The 13,613-nt window shown below is 41.6% G+C and overlaps 1 protein-coding gene across 5 annotated transcripts in view; it reads left to right on the top strand.

The window, feature by feature from the left end:
- The first annotated feature begins 2,868 nt into the window (after window positions 1-2,868).
- ralgapa2 (Ral GTPase activating protein catalytic subunit alpha 2) overlaps window positions 2,869-13,613 on the top strand; it is a 562,522-nt gene continuing 551,777 nt past the window's right edge. For all 5 annotated transcript variants that reach the window (XR_015758519.1, XM_043696530.2, XM_043696527.2 and 2 more), the window contains exon 1: window positions 2,869-3,207. Coding sequence is in view for 4 of the 5 variants with exons in the window: in XM_043696530.2 (XP_043552465.2) it covers window positions 3,102-3,207 (106 nt within the window). In the remaining variant the exon portion in view is untranslated. The remainder of the gene's footprint in view (window positions 3,208-13,613) is intronic.

Raw genomic sequence — 13,613 nt, 5'->3', positions numbered from 1 at the left:
GAGGGATATGGGCTGGGTGCTGGCAGGTGGGACTAGATTGGGTTGGGATATCTGGTCAGCATGGATGATTTGAATCAAAGGGTCTGTTTCCATGCTGTACATCTCTATGACTCTAATCATGCATGTACTGATGTGTCCACACTCTGATAAATATGGCATTGCACCTGGATAGTCAAGACAAGGTTACATTTTTCCAGTCAAACCACATCAAAGGTTGGAGAATAACTGAACAAACATAAGGGCCCAGGGAAATGGGAAGGACAAAGAAAGTCAAGAGAACATGATGTGGCGAGTAGAGGAGGAAAGAAGAAGACAGAGAGTGAATAGGAAGGTGGGGGGAGCTGTACTGAGGAGCTGCAAGGCAGAACAGCAGACACAAAAGGATTGAGGGATTGTTGAATCAGTCTTTGGAAGAAGAAATGTGAATTTGGTCGGAATTATAGTCAGGTTGGCTCTTGAAAAAGACAATGAAGTAGGGTAAGGAGAACCACAGATGGACTGTTGCAATATGTGGGTGATGGGTGGAACCAAGACATTTGCAAACAGTGGGTGGGTTGAAACAGGAAATTCACTCATCAGAAAAATAGATTACATAGGTAGCAGAAACGCAGAAAATAATAGCAGGTGTAGGTCACTCAGCCCTTCCAGCCTGTTCACCATCCAATATGTTCATGACTGATCATCCACCTGAGTTCCTGTTTTCTCCTCATACCCTTTGATCCCTTTAGCCCTAAGAATTATAATCAATTCTTTGAAAACATACAATACTTTGGTCTCAACTGCTTTCTGTGGAAGAGAATTCCACAGGCTAACAGGTTAATTAGGGCTCTTGTGTTGCAGTGGTAGGGCTCAGTTTAAGTTTTCCACCCGGATGTGTATCACCATATGTGTGAGTAATTGGACGAAAAATGTTTACAGCCAAACACCATTCATTATTGTTGGGTATGGAGATGTTGCAAAATACTCACCATGTGCTGGATAGTGGGTGGGGTCATGGGGATGTGGGAACGCAAAGCCCGGCCTCCACACTGTCTTGGTTCACCACTGCACAGGCACAACCCTGAGGTGGACACCCTGGATGAGTGATTTGGAGGAGCTGGAGTTAGACTGGGGTGGACAAAGTTAAAATTACACGACACCCTGGTTATAGTCCAACAGGTTTATTTGGAAGCACCAGCTTTCAAAGCACTGCTTCTTCATCAGGTGGTTGTACAGCAGGACATAAGACACAGAATTTATAGCAAATGTTACAGTGTCGTATAGCTGAAATATATTAAACAAACTTAGATTATGTCTTTCATCTATTAGAATGGTTTTGCTAGTTTACGTTTGTTAATATGTAAATCCCAGAACTCCTTTTAAGTTACATTTTCAAGATAACTTCAGTTCTTCTTACAAATGTGTCATTTCAGCTCAAACAAGGCATTAAAGGTGTGAGGTTAAGATCTGTCTGTGTCCCAATCTTGAGTCAGACTGGTTCTATTTCTAATGTGGGATTTACAGAATCTTACATGGATTGACTGTAGGTTATGCATTTTTTGAGCAAAATAAAATGTAATTCTACAAATACAGGTTTACCGCATAAAATAATATATGTGCATGGAGAGACAGAATGAGTGTGTGTGAGTACATGTGAGAGTGTGTATAGCTGAAAATGTGTTGCTGGAAAAGCACAGCAAGTCAGGCAGCATCCAAGGAGCAGGAGAATCGACGTTTCGGGCATGAGCCCTTCTTCAGGAATGAGGAAGGGCTCATGCCCGAAACGTTGATTCTCCTGCTCCTTGGATGCTGCCTGACCTGCTGTGCTTTTCCAGCAACACATTTTCAGCTCTGATAGCCTCATTCCTGAAGAAGGGCTCATGCCCGAAACGTCGATTCTCCTGCTCCTTAGATGCTGCCTGACTTGCTGTGCTTTTCCAGCAACACATTTTCAGCTCTGATCTCCAGTCCTCACTTTCTCCTAAGAGTGTGTATACACTTGGTTAAGTATGTGTGTGAGTGTGATGGGGTATCAGCCTGGGAGAGGGTGTCTGCGTGGGGCGTGTATGTCTGTGCCTGTGAGAGAGGGCCTGTGTTAGTGTGTATGTGGGAGTATATAGTGCCGTGGGGTCACCTGCAGTGTGACATGAACTCAAGGTCCCAGTTGAGGCCTCAAACGGCACCTTGGGTTCATGTCACACTACAGATGACCCCACTACACTATACACTCCCTCACACATACACTCTCACGTGCACTCACTCTGTCTCTCCTGCACAAATTTATGGGCTAATCTGTATTTGCAATTATACTTTACTCAAAAAATGCATAACCTACAGTCAATCCATGTAAGATTCTGTAAATCACATTTTAGAAATAGAACCAGTCTGACTCAAGATTGGGACACAGACAGACTTTAACCTCACCCCTTTAATGCATTGTCTGAGCTGAAATGACACATTTCTTTAGAAAACCTAAAGTTATCTTGAGACTGTAACTTAAAAAGAGTTCTGGGTTTTACATAGATATCAATAAACCAAAACTAACAAAGCCATTCTAAAAGATGAAAGACCTAATCTAAGTTTGTTTAATATATTTCAGCCACATAACACTGTAAACGTTTGCAAAAATTCTGTGTCTTATGGTCCTGCTCCACAGCCACCTGATGAAGAAGCAGCGCTTCGAAAACTAGTGCTTCTAAATAAACCTGGTATGTAATTTTTAACCGTGGATGAGGACGCCTTGAAACCCCAACTCCACGCAGAGCGCTGTGAAGGACTTCGATGTGCGGAGCCAGGCAACTTCACGAAGCCCCGCCTCCACGCAGTGCGTCAGACGTCAGAGGAGGCGTTACCCAACGGGGGTGGGTGGCGCGCGAGGCGGACCCAATGACCGTTGCGCGTATGGCGGCGAGTTCCGTGTTTACACCAGGAGAACGGGAGGTGAGCCGAACGCCGTGTTAGTGAGGCGAGAAAGCCGGAGGAAGAAAAGGGCAACAAAAATAATAGAAGGATCTGAAAGGCCGGCGGAGATGCGTCGGGGAGCTTGAGGCCGGCTGTTGCAAAGGGGAGAGCGCGGTTGGAGTGCGAACAAGACGGAGGTTTCGGGCCGCTCGCGGAACGGAATGTTTTCCAGAAAGGCTCATGGAGACGTCAAGAAATCTACACAGAAAGTTCTGGACCCAAAGAAGGATGTGCTGACCCGCCTCAAGCACCTGAGGACTCTGCTAGGTTGGTGACCAGGCGGGCAAACGCGGGAAGGGTATGGGGACGTGCGCCGACACAACTTGCCGGGGGGGGGGGGTGAGTGAGGAATGGGCCGTATGGTCAGCCTCTCCGCTCCGCTCCACTCCACCTCACCTCGCGCCTCCGCCAGTGAAGGGCATCTCTACAACTGGTCCAATCTAGCGGGAAGCGCGCAGGCGCCGTCGAGGTTGTGTCGGCAGGAAATCCATTAGGGCTCAGTAAACGTGACGGTCGGTGCAATCCCAACAAATAATAACCGACACCCCCACCTTCCCCCACCCCGCCAACACAAAAGTGAAGTTAGCTTCTCACATTCACTCATCTCCTGCCCCCACTCCACAATACACGCGCCTCATCTCTGATTCACGCACCCTTCCCTTGACACCCCCCCCCATGGCGCCGTGACCCCATTGCGCCCCCTCCGCCCTGGCGTCGTCTCCCCCTTGTGCCCCCTACCACCCTGGCACTGAGCCCCTTGCATTGCTCCCCACCCCACTTTGGTGCTGTGTCCTCCTTGTGCTGCTCCCCACCCCACCTTGGCGCTGTGCCCCCCTTGCGCTTCCCCCTCCCTCACCATCGTGCTGTGTGCCCCTTGTGCCTCCCCACCCTGGCGTGTGACCCCTTGCACCCCCTGGCGCTGTGTTCCCCTTGCAACCACTCCCCTCACACTGATGCCACTTTCCCTCTCTCCCTGCCATCCCCCCCCCCCCCCCCCCCGTTGCACCACATATCTGTTGCCCCTGTAACCCTGCACACCACATGTCTTTTGTCACCCCGTCCCCTCGCCACATTGCTCTCTCTCTCTTGGGCCTTCCACCTGCCAGGTCCCCTGTGTCTCTCAAACTCTCCACATCTGCATCTTGCTTCTCTGTCCCCCCTTCTGTCCATTCCTGTTTCATTTCCACTCAAAACTCTGCATCCCCCAGTCTCCCCTCTTCTATCACTCTCACCATCCCCCAAACAACTCCATCTTCCTGGCCCCTCCAACTCACCAGGCTCCACATAACCTCCCTACCCTGCACTGGACCCTCATCTTCCTGAGTCGCTTTCCCTTTCCGTTTCTCTCAGTGCACTGCTTTCTTATATGCTTCCCCCAGAGAGTAGGTAACATGGACTCATATGCAGTCAGATTTCATGAGCTGTCACATTTTCAGAAGGCAAAGATAATCTCATTTCTATGTGCTTTTTGTCATGGCTTCTTTCTGCAAGCCAGTCATTTCCATTTTGGCACAAAATAAAATAGCTTTTGATATTAACTTTGCTGGACAGTTGTAAAGTTAAGAATTTTAAGCAATATTTAAATGAACATCATTGTTCAGTTTGAGATTGGTTATGCATTGTTATTGAGAAACAGTGCACTGTATTGTACTATAACTTGGAACAGGGTATTAGAGTTTTCAATTTTAAATATCTAGTTAATCAAGATTCTAAATCCATGTATACCTCCTGTTCAGAAAGTTTAGAAACAACTCAAAAATGTAAACAGTTATATTATGCTTTAATTGTAATTGTATGGCACTTGTATGGCACTTTGGATATTTCTGGACTTCTAAGTATTGAATTGTTGTAACAATGTTTGCATTGTATGTGTGATTTTGCAGAAAGCAGTATAGAAACTTTTTTCATAAGTTTAGATAGCTTTCTTTTTCATGGGATAAAAAAGCATCTTTGAACACTTGGAATTTTTGTTCCTTCTACAGAGTTTCTTTGCACCTGTATCTCAATTGAGGTTTATGTAATATTAAATAAAGCAGATTCTGCATTAGGTGTGACCTTGATAGACATCCTTAATTTTTAGGTATAAATTAATTACTGATTGCAATTAATTGAGAATCAGTATGAACTGCTTTGCTTTCTGCTATATGTCAAATCCTAATTTTCTGCATCTTTGTTTGAAGAATGATTTGGATGTGCCGATGTTAGACTGGGGTGTACCAAGTTAAAAATTACCCGACACCAGGTTATAATCCAACAGGTTTATTTGGAAGCACTAGGTTTTGGAGGACTGCTCCTTCATCAGATGGTTGTGGAGCACCTGATGAAGGAATGGTGCTCTGAAACCTCATGTCTCCAAATAAACCGGTTGGATTATAACCTGCTGTCATGTGATTTTTAACTTTGTTTGAAGAATGATAGACTCCGAATTCGCAAAGGATTTTTTTTATGCTTGTTTGCTTGGCTGGAAACAGTGTCTGCAAAGCTTGTTGTGGTCAGCTTGTGATGGTGGCACTGCAGAGGGATTTGAAGCTAAATTAACTCGAAAGCATTCAGTAGGCCTTAAATGTCATGGTAAAGTTCATTGTGCAGGCTATGTTATCATGGAGATGAGTGGAGCACCGGGTTCTCTAGTTTGTTTATCTGAGGACGTTAGGAGAGTGCTGTCGTTTGCAGAATCCAGGCAGTGAGGACAAGAGAGGTCCCCGGAAGCCATCGATAGTGTGAATTAAAGAAGCATAAAAACAGTATTCGCTTTATTTGGCTGAGAAAGGTTGGAACTTGGAGAACCCTGATGTATGCTGTATGATACAAGGCTTATTGAACTCTTTACTTACTGATTAACCAAACTTAACTCTTTGGGATTTAGTTTGTGCTTAGTAAAGGAAACAATGCTGCGGTGGTGAATGGAACATTCCATTTTGTCTACTTTTTTCGCAACAAGCAGTCTGGGTCAAGTTGCCACGGTTCGAGGCAAATTGGTATTCTCTGTATTCTGACCAAACAATTTGATTCTTTCTAATTCAAGGGCAAACATGTTTCTGCATTGTTATTTTTCAGCACATCTCTTGGCTTTTGAGTGAAATTGATATTTGTGCTTAATTGGGAGCAGTTTTATGCTGCATGCCAAATGCATTGGCAACTGTATTGTTTTGTACAGCTGCTTAAGGAGTTCATCAATTAAAATTATATATGACCTCTATGTCCTAGGCTAGAAAGTCATGTATCATAGCTTGGGAATTCATCTAAATTCTTCTCTTCCATCAATCGAAATATACACACTTGTAGATTTGATATGGAAAAATGGCATGTTTAACTTTAGATTTTTGGAGTGCATTTGTTTGCAGATCAAATAAAAATGTTCTTTGATTTTTCAATTGAATTCTACCTCCTTCGATAACAAGAGGATCACTCATGGCATCACCTATAGAAAATCAGAATTAAATGAACTTTTAAGTTCAAGTGATTCTATGGGTGTATTATTAGGAATTTGGAGCTTTTGGATTTTGAGATCTTGTTGACAAGTAGAAGAGCTTGAGTGATGGCGGGCGTAATAATAGAGAATATATTAAGAGGCCATCTAATTTTTAAAATTGTTATCATCCGAATTGATCAGCTGTCTTCCACTTTTCATGGTTGTATTTTGTTTGGACTAAGTGTGACTGCTTAGTTGTTGACTTTTATTCACTTCAGCTGTTTTATTACTTGCAGGTTGCAACTGTCATTTGCTAATTCAGGGATTGGATCATTATATTTTAAGTTGCACTTCCTCTATCACAGGGCTTGAATCCATTTCTAGACACCTAAGTATTCAAGGCTATTGACACTTTCAGGAGATGACTAGGTAACTTAATTGTCTTCTGGGTACACTGTGACAGTCATATGTAATGCCATCTATTGTCATTACAGATGAAGGTTTTAATATCTGATCTGAGGAGTATGACACAATAATATTGCCCAAATAGGAGTGTACCATGTCCAAGGAAATTTATATACATGATAGCTTCAGTCTTTCCATTCCATTGAGTCATTTTAATATTTCAAACAGTTAAGTGGTAAGTTTTCCAAACTGAAAGGTACATAATTCAAATTTATGCAGTCTTTCTTGTAACTTAACTCTTTAAACCTTTGTACAAATCTGTACATGTATCTCCTCAACAAATGTTATATGTCTTCAGATGAGGTGCCAAACCTTCATAGACTCATACAGCACGGAATCAGACCCTTTGGTCTATAAAGTATTCTAAATAGGATGTCACTGAGGCTTTATATAACTGCCCTTAAACAGTTTAATAAATGTTTGCTTACTTTTTTGGCCTGTTAATTAGTTTTTACTGATTTGTATACGTGGATAACCAATTGTCATTCACCAGTGTTTCACAATTCATTAAAATATATGATTTGTCTTTATAAGCTCCAAACCGGATCACTAACTGCTGAAGTGATACACGTGATCAGCAGGAGAGGGAATCTATACTAAATGATACAATTTTAAAGAGGGCGCACAAATGAGTTGATCTGTTTGAGGGGGTTAGTTTATCAACTTGACTCGGCTGACCCAATGCATAATGTAGCTTTGAGAAACAGGTTGGCAGCTGAGAATTTTGTGGCATGTAATTTGTCTCCAACTCTCCATAACTTCTCAATGATTTGCATAGCACTTCTGCGGAGTTTGCTGGAGCACTGTTCACTTGATCACATGAATTCAGTTGCTGCAGCACTCAAAATACTTGACACATACAAACCACTTTATCTTCCAAACCTATGATCTGTACTTGTGTTTTAGAAGAGTGTGAGACAACCTTATTTAAACATACAAAATTCTTAGGAAACTTGACCAAGGTAGATGCAGAAATGTTATTGTCTGGGAGTGTCTGTGATCAAAGAAAATAACGTCAGTCCGATTAAACATGAGAAGAAATTTCTTCTAAGGGTAGCGAATTTATGGAATTCTTTAGCATAGAGAACTGGGGATGCATCATTAAGTATATTCAAGGCTGAAATAGATTTTTCATCAGTAGGATTATGGGAAAAGACAGAAAAGGGGAGTTGTGGTTTATCAGATTAGCCACAATGTCATTGAATGGCAGAGCAGACTTGAATGCCAAAAATGACCGACTTTTTCCCCTGACATTTTTGCTATTACTTAAAAAAGACATCAGACCCATAGGAATACCGCAACCACTTGCAAGTTCCCCTTCAAGGGACATCTTTACCATGTCTCTACTGTTGCTTAATCGTGTTCTTGCAACTTCATCTCAAGTAGAACTGTTGGTGTACCTGGATTCCATGGGCAGTATTGGTACATGAGGGGAAGCTTGCTTCTTGTCAAGGGCAATTGGGGTGGTTAATAAATGCTGATGTAGCCAATGATATCCTGTGAGTAATACAGAAGAGTTTCTGAAATTGTCATTAAAAAGCCAATGGTAACTAACTTTACAAAGAAAGGTGGGGTTCATGAAGAAAGTAACAAATTTTATAAATTTCTGGTTAGATGTTTTGCTGTACTGTTTTGCCAGTTCTGAACATTACTGTGTAGGATATCAAGGGCTTAGGAGAAAATCTAATGGAGGCTTGCCAAAATAGTACTAGCATAAGGGAATTCAGTTCTGTGTTGAAAATAGAGAAGCTAGAATTGTTCTACTTAAAGCCAAAAGCATGAAGTAGAGGCTTATTAGAAGCGTTAAAACTTTTATGTGGTTTTGATGGCAAAGATGAGGAAATACTGATTTCACTGTAAGAATGGAAAGGGAAAGTAATTGAGAAACTGAAAAAAGAAAAAGGACGATACCTAACGTGTGCATTGTCCAAACCTGAGGAAGCTGGATAAGCAGCGGCACCTCCTCTTTCTGTTTTTTGTTCTCTTTCTTTATCACTCTCTTATGCTGTCTCTTGCTTTTCAGCTCACTCTTTGTAGGCATTTGTTTTGATGGAGACCATTTAGCTGCTGGAACTCAGTTATTAACTGAAAGAACCATACCACAAGATTTAAAAATTTTAGACAAAAACCCTCCTGTATTGATTTTAAAAAAGAATATGCTACCCTTGAATGCAAAATTCTCCAAATCACAATTCCTTATCCTACTTTTAATTCTGCACAAGTTACCCCATATTATGCAGAATCTTGTGGGTTTCTTCACTTCTGAAACTAAACAAAGATATGCTGAGTTCTCAATAATAACTTTAATTTTACTTGGTGTTCCTGCTGATCTCCAAGGTATGAGATTGTTTGGGGTCCTTCCAATAGCATTTGGCTAGGCAGTCCTCCAACTCTTCTTAAGATCTCGTGATTTTGTACACAGACTTAATGCTTTCTTGTTAAGTGACTCCAAACCAGAAAGCCCCCGCTTTTTTCCTGATAGTAGCCCTGCTACTGATCTAAGCTCTTGGAAAATTCTCTCTCTGCTTCTCAAAACCACTTCTGTCACCAACTAAATTGCCTCTGTGAAAATTGCATAATTAAAACCAAAACAAATCTGTATCTCCATGTAGTAGATCCCAGTGTCAAAATGGTAAATTCTACATGTCCAAGATAGGGACATCACCACATTAACGTTACTATAAGATATACTCCTAAAATATATGGGTAATGAAATTAAACATTTTTGCAAAAATATTTACACAATATATAATGTTTATGACACAAACAAGATACAGGTAAAGCTGCACTTAAATTTATACAAAATCTTTGATAAGCTATGATGATGCTGCTCCTTTGACAAGGTTATGTTGTCCTTTTTTTTCTATCCCTGATAACCTTTCACCCCTTACTTCACCAGAATCTATCTATCCTTGCTGAAAATATATTCAAAAGCTAAGTTTCCATCATTTTTTCAGAGGTGTTAAAGACACAGACTCTGAAAAGTCTGGGGTTGAAGGGTTTCAGGGCCAATTTGATTACAGCTAATGGATACTGCCTCAGGCAAAAGGTTTTTAAGTTTTAATTAAAAAACATATTGTGAACATACTTTTTGTTGGTACTGTAGCTCTACCTCACTGAACAATACACCTTGGATGTAGCTGCAAGAACGTTGTGTGAATTTCTCCTTCAGAAATTGAAATGCCTTTATGTATTGAGCTGGAACCCATTACTTAGCAGAGGGATTACTGACTAAAGGGCACCGATTTAAAATAAGTGGTAGACAGGTTACAGGAAAGAACTGTCTTCACCTAAAGTGGCATTAGTCTGGGACTTCCTGCCTCAAAGACTTATAAAGGTAGAAGTGTTCATCTCACTTTTTAAAAAAAAAGTAACTTTTTGACATGCATTTGAAATGCTGAAATCCACAAGGTCACAGATAAGGAATGGGAAATGGGATTCGGCTGACTAACCATTTTCTTGGTGACACACATAATCACAGACTTAAATGGCTGTCCTCTGTGCTATAATGCTCTATGATTGAGATCACAAGAAGCAGCAAGATAATAAGCAGGTTACCTTTTTGTGATGTTGATCTCGGAACAAATCTTTGACAGGATTCATGGAAGATTCCCAGTGCTCTTGGGCAAAGCAATGGAATATTTTGCACCATATTGGAGGGCACATAGATTCCTCCAACAGTTGAAGCATTCCGTTAACCCTCATACTGTAATGAAGTTTCAGACTAGTTTACAAGCTTGTCTCTGGAGTGGAGTTTGAGCAATGATCTTGTGAATCAGGGAAGAATTTTCCACTGTAGCATAAGTATTATTTCCAAAAAGAGTGGACCAAGAAAAGGCATAAGTGAATGAAGGTACTGCACAATGGGGATGGTAAGTATTAATAAGTACATTTCAGTTTGGAGGTAGCTTCACTCTTGTGTAAGTTTGGAAAACAAATCTGAATCGAAAAATATTAGTTAAGAAGTTATAGACCTGCATATTAACTGATAAACTACTAGAAATGAATTAATTCAAAAAAATTGATTTAAGGTCAGCATTTTCATTTGAATGTTTTAAGGCTTTTTTTTTAGCAGTCTTATTCTACATTTTAGTGAATGAAGTGACCATAGCATTTTAGATGTATTTGAATGCCTTTTCCACAGCAAGAAACAGCTCTTTTGGTGAATTGTCTACTATTGTCTGTTAAGTTATATTGTAGAAGCACAGATACTCATGTATATTGGGAAGGAAGGTTAATTTGCATAACACTCGTTTCAATGTTTAATGTTCAGATAAATAACTTATCAGACTTGCCTACTACATATGTACATGTGAATGCTGAGCAGGAGTAGGCCATTCAACCCTCGAGACTACACCCCATGTAATAAAATCATGGATGATTTAATTGTAACCTTATCTGCATTCCTGTCAACCCCTGATAACCTTTCGCCCCTTGCTTCACCAGAATCTATGTATCAAAGAACAAAGAAAATTTACAGCCCAGGAACAGGCCTTTTGGCCCTTCAAGCCTGAACCGATCTAAATGTACTGTCTAAATCTGTTGGTCAATTCCTAACCATTTGTATCCCTCTGCTCCCCGCCTACTCATGCATCTGTCCAGATGCATTTTAAATGAATCTACTGTGCCTGCCTCTACCACCTCTGCTGGCAACGCTTTCCAAACGCCTACCATCCTCTGTGTGAAGTACTTGCTGCGTGTATCCCCCTTTAACTTTCCACCTCTCACCTTGAAAGCATGACCTCTGGTTATTGAATCCTTCACTCTGGGGAAAAAGCTTGTCACTATCCACCCTGTCTATCCCCGTCATGATTTTGTAAGCCTCAATCAGGTCCTCCCATAATCTCCTTTTTTTCAAGTGAAAACAAATCTAACCTACTCAACCTCAACTTCATAGCTAGCACTTTCCATACCAGGCAACATCCTCGTAAACCTTCTCTGCACCCTCTCCAAAGTGTCCACATCCTTTTGGTAATGTGGCGACCAGAACTGTACACAATATTCTAAGTGTGGCCGAACTAATGTCTTGTACAATTTTAACATGACTTGCCAGCTCTTATACTCAATACCCCGTCCAATGAAGGCAAGCATACTATATGCCTTCTTGATCACTCTATCCACCTGTGCAGCAACCTTCAGGGTACAATGGGCCTGCACTCCCAGATCTCTCTGCCCATCAACTTTTCCCATAATTCGCTCGAGAATTAGACTTGCCTAAATGCATCACCTCACATTTGTCTGGATTGAAAGCCAACTGCCACTTTTCCGACCAACTCTCCAGGCTATCTATATCCTCCTGTATTCTCTGACAGTCCCTTATGCTTTCTACTACTCCACCAATCTTTGTGTCATCTGCAAACTTGCTGATCATACCAACAGTGCCCTCTTCTAGATCATTTATGTATATTACAAATAACAGTGGCCCCAATACTGACCCCTGTGCAACATCACTTTTCACCTTTCTCCATTTCGAGAAACTCCCTTCAACTCTGTCTCCTGTTGCTCAACCAGTTCTTTATCCACCTAGCTAGAATACCCTGCACACCATGTGACTTCACTTTCTCCATTAGTCTACAATGGGCAACCTCATCAAATGCCTTACTAAAGTCCATGTATATGACATCAACAGCCCTTCCTTCATCTAACAACTTGGTCGCTTCCTCGAAGAACTCTATTAAGTTGGTAAGGCACGATCTCCCTCGCACAAAACCATGTTGCCTATCACTATCTTTTCTAAATATGAATAGATCCTATCTCTTAGTAACCTCTCCAGCAACTTCCCCACCAACGACGTCAGGCTCACTGGTCTGTAGTTACCTGGAATATCTCTACTACCTTCCTTATACAGAGGGACAACATAAGCTATCCTCCAGTCCTCCGGCACCTCACCTGTATTTAAGGATGCCACAAAGATATCTGTCAGGGCCTCAACTATTTCCTCCCTCGCCTCCCTGAGCAACCTGGGATAGATTCCATCCCGTCCTGGGGATTTGTCCACCTTAATAACCCCTAGCATACCCAATACATCTTCTCTACGTTTGCCAACATGATCCAGACTAATCAAACTTTTATCCCTAATCTCAAGATTCATCATGTTCCTCTCCTCAGTGAACACTGATGCAAAGTAATCATTCAGAATCTCACCCATTCTCTCAGGTTCGGCACACAGTTTTCTTTCATTACCTTTCAGTGGACCAATCCTTTCTCTAGTTACCTGCTTGCTTCTTATATAAGAATAAAATGTTTTGGCACTTTCCTTAATTCTGCTTGCTAAAGTTATTTCATGACCCCTTTTCGCCCGCTTGATTCCTTGTTTAAGACTTGTCCTACTCTTCCGAGATTCCTTCAGGGCCCTTTCTGTTCTTAGCTGCCTAGACCTTATGTATGCTTCCCTTTTCCTCTTGGCTAGTCGTACAATTTCTCCTGTCATTCATGGTTCACCAATCTTGCCCTTCCTGTCCTTTGCCTTCAACGGGGCATGCTTATCCTTCACTACCATTAACCTATCTTTGAAAGCCTCCCACATCTCAAATGTGTACTTCACTTCAAATAGCTGTGCCCAATCCACATTTCCCAGCTCCTGTCTAATTTTGATATAATTGGCTTTGGCCCAGTTTAGTACTCTTCCCTGAGGACCACTCTCTTCTTTATCTGAGTATTCTAAAACTTATAGAATTATCAATGAGTATTCTAAAACTTACAAACTCACTGTTCCCAAAGAAATCCCTCACCGCAACTTCTACCACTTGTCCTGGCTCGTTCCCCAGTACCAGGTCCAACATGGCCCCTTCCCTCG

The sequence above is a fragment of the Chiloscyllium plagiosum genome, unplaced genomic scaffold (genome assembly GCF_037043375.1).
Source record: "Chiloscyllium plagiosum isolate Xiang-an unplaced genomic scaffold, Cpla_swu_hap1 HiC_scaffold_10, whole genome shotgun sequence".
NCBI classification, from domain to species: Eukaryota; Metazoa; Chordata; class Chondrichthyes; order Orectolobiformes; family Hemiscylliidae; genus Chiloscyllium; species Chiloscyllium plagiosum.
This window is presented reverse-complemented; position numbering and strand designations above follow the sequence as displayed.